The sequence below is a fragment of the Dipodomys spectabilis genome, unplaced genomic scaffold (genome assembly GCF_019054845.1).
Source record: "Dipodomys spectabilis isolate Male_0828 unplaced genomic scaffold, ASM1905484v1 ptg000119l, whole genome shotgun sequence".
Lineage (NCBI taxonomy): Eukaryota > Metazoa > Chordata > Mammalia > Rodentia > Heteromyidae > Dipodomys > Dipodomys spectabilis.
In genome coordinates this window covers 4413480-4429434 of record NW_024870796.1, presented here as the reverse complement: position 1 = coordinate 4429434, position 15955 = coordinate 4413480, and the positions used below count along the sequence as shown (strand labels likewise).

Here is a 15955-nt window from a genome sequence, read left to right as displayed (position 1 = left end):
CCTAGTGAGAGTCTGTCTCAGAAACAGGTACGCACACAAAAGTTGGGGTGTTGCCAAAGGGAATTCAGTGGATCTGAGGAGCTGTGTTTTTGTGAGTGGATGGCTGATCCTCTAGAGACCCAGGGCATGATGGAAGGCCTCCCCTTCCAGCTCTGCTGCTCCCAGCCTCCCACCAACTGACTCAGGAGGAGGGAGAGCAGAGCTGAGGGAACTGGCAGATGAAGCAGAAAGGCCTGAGCCACACTGCGCGCTGCCCCTCACCTCGCTGTGGCGGCCATTCTGTTGCTGGTCTGGGTTCTTTTCAGAGTAGCATTCCATGTGGGCTACTGGGTGAGGCATAAGAATACCAGTCGCTGATGGTGCTTGCCTATAGTCCTAGCTAAGCAGGAGGCAGAGATCTGAGGATCAAGGTTCAAAGCCAGCCTAGGAGGGAAAAATCTCATGGGATTTTCCACCAAAAACTTAGAACTGGAGTTGTGGCTCACTTAGTACAGTGCTAGCCCTGAGCGGCAAAGCTTAGTAACAATCCCCAGGCCCTGAATTTCAGCCCCAGAACCAGCAATCCCCCCCATCCCCCAAGAAAAGGCCTTGTTAACTGAGACTGTCGCTAGGCATGTGTGTTAGCTCTGTTACACTTTTAAAGAAACTTAAATCCTGTTAGCAAGGTATTTGTGGTAGTAGTTCTGGGAGGAAGACAGGAATAAGTAGGGAGTTACTTTAGAAATGGAAGGCATGAGAAGGAAAGAGAACAAGAGTAAGTTCTGATGGGAGTCAGGCGTGAAATAATAAATACTACATTCACCATGCATGTGCATTATCCTCTGGTATTACTAGTACCTGATGCCTAAGTCTTCAAGTAAAGTTAGAGAAGAGCAGGAAGAGAAGTGCATTAGCACCAGTTTTTCAAACTTCCGTGCTCGGATGGCAGTAGAGGAGTGTCTCTCCCTCTGTCTAGGCGGCACCCAACTAATGCTCGACAGAGGGGGCTTTTTGTTTCTGCCTACCCCTTCCCCGCATTGGATACTTCAAAGTGCATTCTAGAGATCACAAATCATAAGTGTATCTCTAAAATACAAACGATGTAAAGGATTCCTTACACCCATTCGTGGCCTTGAATACGCTGAGCAAGTGCCCTATCCCTGAGCTATACTCACAGCGTAAGCATTCTTTTTTAACCTCTTTGTAGTAGTTGATATAAAGGAAATGTCATATTTAAAGGGTCCAGTTTGATGATGTTTGACATAACCTGTGGAACTGCCCCGGGCAGGACAACATGCCCACCGTGCCAGCCCCTCCTCCTCCTCCACGCAGCCACAGGCCTGCCTTCTGTCACCAGATACGTTTGTATTTAAAAATTAAAAAATAAACCTTATAAGTAGTTGTATAAAGGAAACGCCACTCTATAAAGCAGGGTATGAGTACAGTCTGTCTTGGTTAGTGTCACCTTTTCAACATTCTTACCTATCCTGCCCAACCCTCCCTTTCCCTCACGTTTCTAAATTTTGTCGGGTATGCACGGAGCTTTTTGACTGCACTCGCCACCACTACTTCCCTTCACTCATTAACCCCTCCACCCCTTTCTTTTTTTTTTTTTTTTTTGGTCGGCCGTGGGGCTTGAACTCTGGGCCTGGGCGCTGTCTCTCAGCTCTTCAGCTCAAAGCGAGCGCTCTACCACTTGAGCTACAGCGCCTCTGGTGGTTTATTGGAGATAGGAGTCTCACGGTCTCTCCTGCCCGGGCTGGCTTTGAACCGCGATCCTCAGATCTCAGCCTCCTGAGAAGCTAGGATTACAGGCATGAGCCACCAGCGCCCGGCCTCAACCCACCCCTTTCAAGTATCCATTTCTGTACTTTCTACAATTTCCTATTAATGGAATAATAGACTATCTTCCCATGTGCTTTCACTTTTTGAAATTCATTCATGTGTTAGCCTTTATTGGTAGCTCATTCTTTTTCATTGATGAGTCAGAAGTCTTTGAAATAATGAGAGGTTATTGCCACATTGCAAAATAAATTGGAAGCCTGGGAAGGTGGCTTAGTGGTAGAGTGCTTGCCTAGCATGCATGAAGCCCTGGTTCGATTCCACATACACAGAAAAAGCCAGAAGTGGCGCTGTAGCGCTAGTGGTAGAGTGCTAGTCTTGAGCAAAAAGAGCTCAGGGACAGTGCTCAGGCCCTGACTTCAAGCCCCAGAACTGGCAAAAATAAACAAATAAATAAAATTGGAGAGAATTCCTATCATCATATTCAGTCAATTGTCCAAGAAGTATACTTTCCGTTGGTTTAGATTTGTATGCAAACAGGATTGAAACTGTAGCAGATCCTTTGAAAAATAACCTTTCCATTGCCTGTTCCTGTGTCTACTCTAAATTACCCATTCATTGATGATGATGATGTTTCTCTGATAGTTAATGCAGAAATGCCATGGGAGCTTAATCCTCCCCACACTAACACAACTATGTCTCCAATTCCTGATTTTTTTACAGAATAAAAAATGTTTTAGGTCTGAAAAGGTGGCTTAGTGATAGAGTGCTTGCCTAGCATGCATGAAGCCCGCCCTGGGTTTGAGTCCTCAGTACCACTTACACAGAAAAAGCCAGAAGTGATGCTTTTGCCTTGAGCAAAAAAATCTCAGGGACAGTACCCAGGCACTGAGTTCAAGCCCCAGGACTGACCAAAAAAAAAAGTTTTCAATCTGGCAAGAACTACCTTGATGGCTGGCATACTAAAGTTCCCTGTGAGGAATGAAGGGTTTCCAGGAAACACTGGAACAAAGCGCCCTTTGCATGCTTCCTGTTTGTTTTTTGTTTTTTTTAACCCATCAGAGTTATTTTCACAGAGGAGGCACTGAGGCTCAGGGTTGTGGGGAAAGTGCTAGGTTCCCCCAACTTTTGCATTATGCATTGTAGGGGGAGGGGGCAGGCAGGCCTAGGTGTTAAATCACAACCTCAAGTCAGAAATCTATGCTTTGGCCAGGGACCAGAATTATCCGGAAGGGCCTTCAGATTTGTATTAGCATAATGAAATACCTGAGGCAGATAACTTTATAAACAAAGGAGGTTTATTTAGCTCACAGTGCTGGAGGTTTAAGGACATGCTGCCTGACCAGGGTCCTCTCTGTCAATGTCACATCATAGTGGATGGCAGTGGTAAATTACATATCAATACAGAGAGTGACCCCCAGAAAGAGACTGGGGTCCAACAATCATTTATTTATTTTATTTTGACAGAACTGAGTTTTGAATTTAGGACCTTGTAATTGCTAGGCAGGTACTCTACCACTAAAGCCAAGCTTCCAATCCTTTTGGTGTGCTGGATTTTTGGTTTTTTATCTTGCCCAAGCATATGCCTGGACTGTGATTTGCCTGACCTGAAGTTCCCATTGCATCTCTTAAGCTTTTTTTTTTTTTTTTTTTTTTTTTTTTGTCGTAGGGTCTAAACTTTAGGCCTGGGCGCTGTCGCTCAGCTCTTCAGCTCAAGGCTAGTGCTCTACCACTTGAGTCACAGCACCACTTCCGGCTTTTTCTGCTTATGTGGTGCTGAAGCCCAGGGCTTCATGCATGCAAGGCAAGCACTCTACCACTAAGCCACATTCCCAGCCCTCTATCTTGAATTCTTAAAACTGCACACCAGAAAAGTGTGATGCCCTTAAATGTTCATGGTGTGTGAGACAAATACTGGCTTTTTTTTTGTTTTTGTTGGTCGTGGGGCTTGAACTCTGGGCAGCCTGGGTATTGTCCCTCAGCTCTTCAGCTCAAGGCGAGTGCTTCACCACTGGAGCATAGCACTCCTTCCTGTTTTCTGCGGTTAATTGGAGATAAGAGTGTCACATGTTATGAGTTCTTGTCCTGTGCTGGCTTTGTGCGCATCCTCAGATCTCTGCCTCCTGAGTAGCTAGGATTGCAGGCATGAGCCAAGGCTCCCCACTTTACCAGACTTTTTTGTTGTTTTGTCTTTTTTTTTTTTTTTGGGTCCGGTTGTGAGGCCTGAACTCTGGGCCTGGGCGCTGTCCCTCAGCTCTTCAGCTCAAGGCTAGCGCTCTACCACTTGAGCCACAGCACCACTTCCGGCTTTTTGCTTTTTGCTTATGTGGTGCTGAGGAATTGAACCCAGGGCCTCTGGCTTGCAAGGCAAGCACTCTTCCACTGAGCCACCTTCCCAGCCCCCTACTAGTCCTTCTAAGGACTCTCAGAAGAGCTTAATTTGGAGGCTATTTTCCTCCCTAGTGTTCCAGACTTATAGGGGGGAAAATGACAACCCGTAGTACAAGTCCTCAAGGAGATGTAAAAAGTACTTCAATGGCCCTACAGAGAAAAAGCTCTTAACATATAACCATGAAAATAAACTGTTGCTCCTACTGAAGAGATTACTTATTTATAGCGTAGGTCAGCAAAATGAATACATATAGACCAAATCTCACCTGCCACCTACTGTAAATAAAAATTTCCTGGCACACAGCCACATTTGTTTATTCATACTCTGTTTTAACTTTTGTGTGTCCCGCAGCGGCATAATTGAGACAAAGCTACGAAAGATGCTGTATTGGCCTGCAAACTTAGAGTGTTTACTTTTTAACCTTTAATAAAGAAAAAGTTTGTGGATGTTTTCTGAAGGAGATGAAGTTGTATTATTTTCCATTACAAAGAAATCATAAAGAGAAATTTATGGATGAAAACATGAGAAACTTGGATGACCTCCTTTCTGTCTGTCTCTTACAGACACAGACACACACACAGACACACACACAGACACACACACACAGCAGGACCTCTAGAGTAAGAAGAGCACCAGCAGTATAATTAGAGCAATAATAGAAGAAAAATTTCATTAAAACAGAAGGCCTGTGTTGAAACAGAGCGCAGTTACCAAGCCATAACTGAGGAGTGAAGGAAGACTCAGGGCTGATGGAAGATAACCTTTGTCTCTGGAAAAATCTCAGGTGATCACTGAAACACAGCAGCCAGGGTGAGGAAATACGCAAGTGAGTGAGTGGATTGGTGAGAACAAACCCTGTGATTGGAGTCTGGTTCCTGGGAACAGTAAACAGCAAATAACAAACAGTAAACAGTTGCCAGAGCCGGCCAGGCCTGTCATCCATCCCTGTAGCCAAGAGGCTGATGCAGGAGCATGTGAGTTAGAGGCCGGTCCTGGAAACATAACAAGATCCTCCCCCCCAACCCCCCCCCCCCCAAAAAAAAAAAGTAGTTGTCAGGTATCCCTGAGCCAGTAAGCACCTCAGCTTCGTTGACTTTGTACCAAAGTGTCTGTCCCAGCCAGCACAGACCAGACAAGCAAGCACAGGCGCATTCCCGTGTGGAAAGGGCAGGCTGTCACCCAGATGATCACATCCAAGTGTGAGCATGACCGGACCCAAAAAAAAAAAAAAAACCAAGTGTGAGCAGTAGTGCTGATGCTTAAGTAGACCAAATCACACTGTATCCTTCACTGATAATGTGACCATAATTTTACATTTCTCTCATTTAAAGAATTATTTTTAACATAAATCTTGTATAATGTTTAAATCCGATTAAATATTTATTTCCTCATTTATTTCTTTTATGGTGAAAGCCTTCAAAATCCTTTCTTCCTGGCTTTGTTATCTCCCTCCCTCCCTCCCTCCCTCCTTCCCTCTCTCTCCCTCCCTCCTTCCCTCCCTTCCTTTCTTCCTTCCTATGAGACTTAAAAGTATACGCATCCAGTTTGCAGTTGTGTGAGATGAACCTCCCTGGACTTCACAGCGTCAGCCCTGTTACCTGTGGCGTGAGAAGCCACGTGAGGGCTTTGTGCGGATCACACAGGGATACCAGAGCTACAGCTAATCAGTCCTTCCTTCTCAATAATAACCTGTTGTTTTACTTAGCCATTTCTTCCTGAGAATACTCCTTTTGTGGATTTCAGATGTGTTGATTGTGGTGGTCTGCGGCATTTTTGTTGTGTGGTCACAAGTCATTAACAGAGTCATTTATCCATAGAAGAATAATAAGATCATTTTCTCAACATATTCTTTGTACTTCAGAAACGGCGACGGCGGATTGACCGGAGTATGATTGGAGAGCCCACAAACTTTGTGCACACGGCTCACGTGGGATCCGGAGACCTGTTCAGCGGGATGAATTCTGTAAGTGTGTTGGGAAGGGCTCATAGGGCCCGGGGCGCAGTCATGTGAAACCTGAGTGACAGGTCGGTGCCTGTGAGCAGCACCATGCCAAATGAATTTGGAGAGACCAAGGATAAATACATTTGTCCTTCAATCACTGCATCTTCTCTTGTCATTACTTCTAAACAATATTAACAGCTTAGTTACATGTTATGTATCTTGTATTAATAAGTAGGATAAGTAAGCTAGAGATATTTTCACAATAAAAACTTATTTTAAAAAAAGTTAAGCTAGAGATTCCGTGTGGGGACCCCACCGTTGTAAATAAGGGAGTCTAGCACCTGGGCTGTTGTTTCCTTAGGACTCCTGGGAAGCATCCCTGCAGACGCGAGCAGTGACTGAATATAGGTGAGCCTGGAAGAGCAGATAAGAAAACAGTTGGGGGCTAGGCGCCGGTGGCTCACGCCTGTAATCCTAGCTACTCAGGAGGCTGAGGTCTGAGGATCGCGGTTCAAAGCCAGCCTGGGCAGGAAAGTCCATGAGACTCTTATCTCCAATAAAAACCACTAGAAAACCAGAAGTGGCATTGTGGCTCAGGCAGTAGGTAGAGTGCTCGCCTTGAGCTGAAGAGTGCAGGGACAGCGTTCAAGCCCTATGACGGACCAAAAAAAAAAAAAAGGTTGGGTTTTGTGTGTGTGTGTGTGTGTGTTTTTATTATTGCTCCTCCCTCCCCCCCGCGCTCGTCCTGGGGCTTGAACCCAGGGCCTGGGCACTGTCCATGAGCCTCTCTCTCCATGCTCAAGGCTAGTTATCTACCACTTGAGCTACAGAGCTACAGTGCCACTTCTGGCTTTTTCTGTGTATGTGGTACTAAGGAATGGAACCAGGGCTTCATACATGCTAGGCAAGCACTCTACCACTAAGCCACCTTCCCCAGCCGCCTCCTTCCTCTTGAATGAGTACTTGGAAAGTCTGAAGGATTTGAGTTCAGAGTAGAGGTTATCATTCCTTCTCATGCTGTTGCCAAAGGGACTTGGAGCAGCCTTTAGATAATCATCTCTTCTTGTTCTAAGTTCACTTATTTTCCTTTTACAAACTTTGAACTACATGTACTTTGTAAAGTGTCACCCTTTACCTGGTGGTTAGAATAATTATCAAGTTCTCAACGTCCTTTAGTTCAAGGCAGTGATCGTTGGTCTTATTTGGTAGTAGGAAATGAAAAACCTGAAATAAGGAAATCTCTTTGCTATTTATTTATTTTGCCTGAGTAGCTAGGATTACAGGCTTGAGCCACTGGCACTGACTACTTTGCTGTCTTTTATAGAGACTTTAGCACATTTCAGAATAGACTTTGGTTTCACTCAGCTGAACTCTTTTCTTGTCTTTTTTTTTTTTTTTTTTGACTGGTCCTGGGACTTGAACTCTGGGCCTGGGTGCTGTTCTTGTGCCCAAGGCTAGTATTCTACCACTTGAGCCTCAGCTCTACTTCTTTTTGTGGTTAATTGGAGATGAGAATCTCATAGGGACTTTTCTGCCTGGGGTGGCTTCAAACCACAATCCTCAGATCTCAGGAACCAGGCTTTGTCCTTATTAGCGTAAATTAATTGTACATAGGACTTCACAGCCATTTCCACACATAGATACAAGGTTCTAAATCCATCAGATTCATCCTGTCTGATTTTAGTAGCTCTGATCAAGCTGTTTTCATATGTATCATACACAGGTGTTTGGATTATATTCACCCCTGAATTGTAATTGTATCATGCTTTCCTTTCTCCCCCATGTTCTTGCTGGTCATTCACTTCTTCCTTCCAACAGTCTTGTGTATGCTCTGTGAAATCACGCAAGATTTGTCCTTCTGAAAGTGGCTTTTATTCTTTCATTTTCATTTAAGAAAGAGGCAGAGCCAGGCGGGAGGCTCCCGCCTGCAACCCCAGTAAGTGGGAGGCCTCGGCTGGCCCTGGCAAAGATGCGCCCTAACCGAAAACGGAGAAAAGGGCTGGGGCTCAGGTGGCAAAGCACAGGGGAAGGCCCTGAGTTCAAATGACAGCACTGCCCACAGAGAGACAGTCAGAAATAGAAAGCAATATAAAAGAAGCAGGACCAGATAAAGGCTTATAATGCCTTCCAGGTTTTACCTTAAGCCAGCTACTAAATCTGAGTGTTTCTTTTCCCCAAATCTAATGTAAATAGATGTTTAGATGGTCCCTTATTGTTTAGAACAGAACATTTTTCCCATCCTAGGGCTTGAACTCAGGGTCTGGGCACTGTCTTTGAGCCTCTTTGTGCTCAGGGGTAGCACTCTACCACTTGAGACACAATGTCATTTCCGGCTTTTTCTGTGATTAATTGGTAAGTCTCACAGACTTTTCTGCCAGGGCTGGCTTCGGACTGTAGTCCTCAGATCTCAGCCTCCTGAATAATTAGGATTATAGGTGTGAACCACTGGCGCCTGGCTCAGATCAGTAAGGTTTTTTATAAAAGCAGAATGCTCTATTTTATTCTGACATACTGGATGGCATTAGTTAACTTAACCAAGGGATTGAGGACTTTGAAAATAGTGGATGGGTATCCTGGATACCACAAAGCCCTTTGTTACTTCAGTTACTAGGTAAGCAAAGAAATGATGCTTGAAACTTCCTGGAAAGGAAACAGCTTGTTAGTTTTAAATCTGTAGGAAAAGCACATTGTTTTTCTTGACTGCTTTTGTGGTGGGTTAAGGGTTACGTTGCTGTCAAAAGAGAGCAGTGAAGACCTGCCTGTGGCTCATGCCTTCGTCCTAGCTCCTCAGGAGGCTGAGACCCAGATGCTTATGGACATAGAAATCTGGGAGACTCCACCTCCCAAACAGCCATCCGGGTTGGAGGCATGTCTTAGTTGATAAAGCACTAATCAATGAATGAGAGCATCAGGTACCTAGTTTGAGTCCATCTTGGACCTAAAAAGAAAGAAAACAACTATCAAAAAGCCAAGCTGGGGGCTGGAAGGGTGGCTCAGTGGTAGAGCGCTTGCCTTGCATGCATGAGGCCCTGGATTCGATTCCTCAGCACCACATAAGCCGAAAAAGCCGGAAGTGGTGCTGTGGCTCAAGCGGTAGAGCACTAGTCTTGAGCTGAAGAGCTGAGGGACAGCACCTAGGCCCAGAGTTCAGGTCCCATGACCAACAATAACAAACAAAAGCCAGGCTGGAGGCATGGATTAAGTGGTAGAGTGCCAGTGGAATTTTAAGGTCCTGAGCAAAGCTCAGTAACACAAACACCAAAGAACATTCTCTCTCTTCTTCCCCCCCCCCAAAAAAAAAAATAAGTGCCCTGAGCAGTACTGAGCTCTTGCTGTTGGGAAGATCCTTCACTTAGGAAGTTTCCTAAAAGTATCACTGATGATTCCCACTTGCACGCTCCTAGCCAGCGGCAGTGACTGCAATGCTTCTGTCAACGTCTGCATGCTCCGAGAGCTGAGCGGCATTGTGGAGATGGGGCAGCCTTTCCTGGGCTGTATATGGAGTAGTCCAATGACTTCTTCTCATTCTTCCCTTTCTAAATTCATGGCTCTTCTCAAAGTTACAGAACAGGGGTCCGTGATCCTTGCGGTCCTATAACCCTGCTTTCAAATACTGTGCTTCCACAGCAAAGTAATTCACCCAGCACCCAGACTTCCAGCACCTCTTAGGAAATGCTAGTCCTTTAGTTGGCATTGTACAATTAACTTTTATTAACTTTCTTTAGGGCATATGTGACATTATCATGCCCAGTATAAACTCAAAAATTTTGCTTTTAAATAGGCATAAATTATTACAGAGCTGGTATGCTATATTGGGTGAGAAATTATTTGGTGCTATATAAACAGTGCTAGTTAATGAATTTGGATCGACACAGGGATTGCCTCAAACTGCTTTAAACTAAGTTTACTTAAAGACCTTAAAATAATGGGATGTAAAACTCAGTTTTTCTATACTCTTAGTCATGTGATTAATGTGAATTTAGATACTATGGTAACGTTGTATGTAGAAACACGAATAAAATTTCCAGATCAGTAGAGATATACACATTTAGGTGCCAGGTGCTGGTGGCTCAGGCCTTAATCCTAGCTACTCAGGAGGCTGAGACCTGAGGATTGCAGTTTGAAGTCAGCCCACGCAGGAAAGACCATGACACTCAGCTCCAATTAACTAGGAAACCAGAAATGGTGCTGTGGCTCAAAGTGGTAGAGAGCTAGCCTTGAGTGAAAAAGAGTGGAGCCGGTGCCCAGGCTCTGGGTTTAAGCCCTACGACCGGCCCCCCTGCCCCCCTCCAAAAAAAAAATCCATTTAGGAGCTAGTTTTACACTTAAACCTTGTTGGAGCTAAATAAATTCTGTGCACTCGTGTCCCCCCCCACCTCTGTATTTATATATATACAGACACATATTCACATATATTATATAGAATAATATTATGTATTCATATATATATAAAATTTCTATCTTCTGTTAGCATGTTTAAGAATGGTTTTATTCCAAAAATAACACAGGCAAGTCTTCCTCCGTTCTTGTAAATACTGTTTTGACTCAGGATAATCAGTTAAAAATGCGCTTTCCATGCCATGCTTTGTTTGTATCATAGTAAGTGATCTGTGAGCATTTGACAACTAGATTGATGAGCAATTGGATCTCATCTCTTCTCTCCCAGAGCTCAGCAGTGTGGAGGCTGCAGGAGTCTTGGGGTTCAGATGCAGGACAAATGGAGTCAGTGCTTTATCTCTTTACTGTGAGAAATCACCTCCAAACCCTTCCTGCTTATTAGGTTTCCACATCCAGGCATCTGGCCTGACTGATTCTCTGTTTTCAACATGTTCCTAATTTATAGGAATGATATTGGAACAATAATTAAAAAAATAGAAGCACTTCAGGGTTTGCAGAAGATGATGGTATGTGTGTTTGTTTCAACAGAATACCTAAGCCTCTGTACTCCCTACCTATCAGAAAGTAGTGATGTGGTTGGAATATCATCTTACCATTGTATAGATAAGGCACTTGATGTTTCCAGAGGATAAAAAATTTACCCCAATTACAGGATTCATAAGTAAATTTGGACTATTTGAGTTTTTAAAAAACTGTATCAGAATAGTAAAACTGCAGTTTACTATATAAGTTTATGATTTAAGTCTAGCTGATAGCCAGTTTGGTTCATATATATTTTCTTGCTTTGGAGTTTTATTTTGAGTAATTACAGTGGTCAGATATATAAGACATCTGCAAATTTAAGGTATTTGAGATTAAAAAAGGGGCAGTTGATCTGTTTATTTCTGTCTGTGAAGTGTTACCAAGTACGCTGAGTTACAAAGTGAATTTTTTCTTTAGGAAGCAGCAGAAGGGGCCAGAGATATTTTAACAACTTGAATTACTAGGGCTGGGAATGTGGCTTAGTAATAGAGTGCTTCCCTCACATGCATGAAGCCCTGGGTTCGAGTCCTCAGTTCTCCATAAACAGAAAAAGCCAGAAGTGGTGCTGTGGCTCAGGTGGTAGAGTGCTGACTGGCCTCGAGCCAAAGAAGCTCAGGCCCTGAATCCAAGCCCCAGGACCGGCCAAAAACCCCAACAAAAACCTGAAAAACAAAAAAGCCCAACTTGAATTGCTACTCGCCATTTGCTCTTAAAACCACAAAAATATGTCGATTAAAAAATTATAGTTTCTGGGCTGGGAAGGTGGCTCAGTGGTAGACCGCTTGCCTTGCATGCCTGAGGCCCTGGGTTTGATTCCTCAGCACCACATAAGCAGAAAAAAAAAAAAAAGCTGGAAGTGGCGCTGTGGCTCAAGTGGTAGAGTGCTGCTAGCCTTGAGCTGAAGAGCTGAGGGACAGCGCCCAGGCCTAGAGTTCAGGCCCCATGACCAGACCAAAAAAAAAAAAAAATTATAGTTTCATAAAAAAGTAGCTTATCAAAAAAGAGTCCCTTTTGCACTGCACCTGGCTCCTGACTTTGTGTCCGTCCCCTGTGCTCTTGCCCCATTGCAGGTCAGCTCCATTCAGAACCAAATGCAGTCCAAGGGGGGCTACGGAGGAGGCATGTCTGCCAACGTGCAGATGCAGCTGGTGGACACGAAGGCCGGATAGCCCTGGTCCCCTCTCGGTGAGTCCCGCAGCGCCCCGCCAGCCCTCAGGCAGCCTGGGGTTTACACATGAAGTTCATTTGCTGTGTGTCCTTGTGAAACTTACTGTGAGGACAAGCATAATTTAGCTCAGCGCTTTTGGGGGATAGTCACAGGCATTACTGCCTCTTGAATGCAGGTGTGGGCTTGCTTTTCTTGTAAGGCTTGAATTGCTTTAAGATAATGGCATTGAGAAGGCTTGTCCTGACATTTTTTGGTCCAATATGGTGCTTGTGTCCTTTTTTAAGAACAACGAAATTATTTTGAGTATTGATGCTGCAGATATCTTGAGTAGTCAGTAGACTAATTTTATAGCTAGCTCTTTATTGTTTACAAATCCTTTATTATTAAGCAGTCAAATGAAAAAAAGAAAGGTTGCTTTTAAGAATGAACCCTGAAAATGTAAAAATAATTTGATTTTTCTCTTGGTTTTATAGGTCATTGTGAATTTCTGTATTATCTCTGTCCGCTGTTCTATCATTTTTTTTGGTCTTGTGATTGCGTTTCTTTTATTTTTAATGATAAAAGAGAAGTGTGACGGCAGCCGCTCACCTTGCGATTCTCCAGTGAGACGTTACCGTTCTGCTCTGAAGACGCCGCCGCCGCCAGGCAAACCCTGCACTTCCTCCCCCCGGCATGCATGCCTTTACACTCTGGACAGAGTTCTTTGGATCGTAGCTGAATTCTCAATGTTGAACCAACGTGGATCTGATCTTAGCATGATCTTTCTTGTGAATGCTAGCATTGTTTTGCAGTTGTTGTTTTTTTTTCCCCCATTTAAAACCTTTTCTTTCTGCCTCTAACCCTTTGCCTTAGGATTTTACTGGTAAGCAATGGCCTGTGATGGTTTTGTTCACTTGTCACCAGGTGTGTATATTTTGGAAGGTATAAGACCCACAAGCACAATGATCATTTTTATTTGTTTGAAACGTCAGCAGATGTCTGCATGCTTTATGGAGTTGCTTTGATGGGAGCCCACGGCGGGGCAGAGACAAGCAGCCCTGGGCTGCTGTGGGCCGACGATCCTGCTGCTATTAGAGATAATTTAGCTGTGGCACTGAGTCACATCAGTTCTGTAGACAAAGACAACTGTAGCTTCTTTAGAAGTATAGCTTTTTGGTCTTTTTGATTAGCGCTGCAATAAGAGAAAGCGTGCATTCATAAGGCATTCATTTGGTTGTAAATGTTGAGTGTATTTATTTGGAGAGCAAGGGCCTGTGGTTGTGAACAGGTGTGGTTGCGTATCTGAGTGTTGTGCTGAAATGTTCATCGTCTGATTGTGAGCACATTCATTCTTTGTGTACTCGGTCTCTCGTTTTTTACTTGTATCCTGGTTCACATTTTGGCATCCATTTGTTTCTGCAAGTAGCCTGTTGAACTTCTAGCCTCAGTTTTGAACGGCAACCAGTAGAGTCATTGGACTTGGGTATTCCACATAGTTTGGAGGCCAGGAATGTTGCCAAGATCAAGGCAGTGCCTGGTTAGGTCACAGCCGGTGAGAGCCAGCTGTGCAGTGAGTTTGACGGTTTCGGCAAGAGGTCTTTGCTCAGGTTCCAAAGGATGTTCATTGTTCACCAATTTTGTATACTTCAAATATTCCTATACATGTTTCTCTTCCCTACTAGAATGAAATGTTAAGCCAAAATGAGTGATTTATGTTGCTGAAGTGTTGAAACCCCATGTCCAGTTCAGGCCTGACTACCTGCTGGCCACGAGGAATGGTTCCTGCAGTGCTGAGCTCCCGGAGGGCCTCCGTAGGAGAGGAGAGCTTGCCTGCTTCTAGCCCTTTGGCTCACCTCTTCCCCTTCTTGTGGAATAATAGCAAGAAGCGCTAGCTTAGGCCAAGGTGGAGGTACCCTCCCCGATTCCTCTGGATTAGTTCACCAGTCCAGTGGGCGCCAGGTGACCGCCATGCTTCGGTGTCACAGTTCTGAGCCTCTGCAGGTGTCCGTCCATAGCACTGGGAGAATATGTCAAACAAAAGCGTTGGGCATTTTGCTTAATAACTTGGTCTGTTGTGTTTGATTGATGGTGTGGACACTGCGTTCTAGAATGTGCCTGAGGACCATTGTCATTCTGCTTAGCATTCTGCTGCCAGCAAACATTTTCAGATGGACTGGATTTTCTTGCCATTGTCAGCACTGATGCATTTTAAGTTTTTTTTAAGTTTTTAAATTGGTACAGTTTTGGTAATGTCACTTAACTCCTGGAACAACCATACAGGGAACTTACTCCTTTTCCCCAAGTTAGATTTGATTTACTATCACTTTTGCTGCTCTAAGACCCACAAGTGTTGGAGCCTGCGTCATGGGAAGCCAAAGGCTGGCCCTCCCCTCGCCTCTCCATGTCCTGCCTTTACCCCTGCCCTAAACTGCTCAGCACGGCCCGACCCCGGGCGCAAGAGCAAGAGCCTGGCCCACGGTGCCTGGGAAGGTGCGGGGAAAGTCAAGAAATAAGAAAATAACCAAGATCAGCCCTGCACGTGAGGCTTTTGGAGGCCTGAGCACTGCTGCGCCAGCGCCTTCACGCAGAGGGCAGATTCTCACCCTCGTCAGTGGGGTTGCCCCCTACCCAGTGTGTGTCATTTTTAAGTGGAAGCCAATAGGCTGTTCATACGTAACAGTTACTTCAGTGAAATGTGCTAACACCTGGCAAGCAAGAGGAATTGAATGAAGATTTTTATCTCCACGTGGCTCTCTGGGCAGCCACCTGCATTCTGTAAAAGGCGTTTCCGCCATACAGGCAGCAAGCGCACTGGAGGCTTAGCGCGGAGGTGCTGACCGTGGCCAGCCCAGGCAGTGCTATTGGTGGGCCTTCACACACACCTCATGAGTGCGTTCGCTTTCACCTCTGTTGTTAAATTATAAGCAGTTTTATTCTAGAGAACAAGTTTGCCTTGATTTTGTTTAAAATGACTTCTGCTCAGCACCCAGAAGATAAAATTGACATATTTTTATAATTATAAGCATAATTTTTTTGTACATTGTGTTCATTCTTGAATAAAGTGAGTTCAGTATTGGCTTGTAGATATTAAAAGGAAAGTATTGATTTTGATTCAATAAATGTTTTCTTTCAATCCTTGTTTGATTTACCTTTTTTTCTCATTTATTTTAGTCTTTCAGGGAATTCTTTATGTGTTTTCAGTAATGACCTCTTTTGTATAAAAACAGTTTATCACTTTTTGCTGTAAGAGTGGCGTGACAAGCTGGAGTAGTGGTGAATGTCCGTAATGCCAGAAGGTGAGTTCAAGGTCACTACATAGCCAGACACAGTCTCCAAAAAAGCCGAGAGCTCATCGCATCTCCTTGCTGTACAGTGAATTATATGTACAATATTCACCTGCCTTTTCAGTGAAAATATGAAAGACAATTCACAGGACAGAAGGCCAAAGATAACGTGGAGGAGCAGGTGGAGAAGAGTGTACCTGTGCAGTGATGGATTCTGTTTCTCTTACGCGTATGTGTGACAGATACTATGTGAACAACAAGACACTTTGATGTTAAAAATCTAATAAAACTGAAAGGACAGACAAGTCTAGTAGAAGCTTTATCTTTAGTACATAAAATCACGTATACTCACAATTGGCAAATGAAGAAATGAAAGCATACCTTCATTATTCAAAATTGAGAAGGTAATCTTCAGAATGACTCACAGCCCAATGGGTGCTGAGCGCTGGTGGCTCACCCTGTAATCTTAGCTACTCGGGAGGCTCAGAACTGGAAGATCTCAGATCAAA

General features: G+C 44.2%; 1 protein-coding gene across 4 annotated transcripts in view; it reads left to right on the top strand.

Moving 5' to 3' along the window:
- Nucleotides 1–15295, top strand: part of Cdc42se2 (CDC42 small effector 2) — a 66162-nt gene extending 50867 nt beyond the window's left edge. For 3 of the 4 annotated variants that reach the window (XM_042688807.1, XM_042688805.1, XM_042688808.1), the window contains exons 3-5: nucleotides 6015–6116; nucleotides 12086–12200; nucleotides 12657–15295. In XM_042688807.1, the coding sequence (XP_042544741.1) occupies nucleotides 6015–6116; nucleotides 12086–12184 (201 nt within the window). In that variant the 3' untranslated portion in view covers nucleotides 12185–12200; nucleotides 12657–15295. The remainder of the gene's footprint in view (nucleotides 1–6014; nucleotides 6117–12085; nucleotides 12201–12656) is intronic. The other variant, XM_042688806.1, reaches the window with a different exon arrangement.
- The last annotated feature ends 660 nt before the right edge of the window (nucleotides 15296–15955 follow it).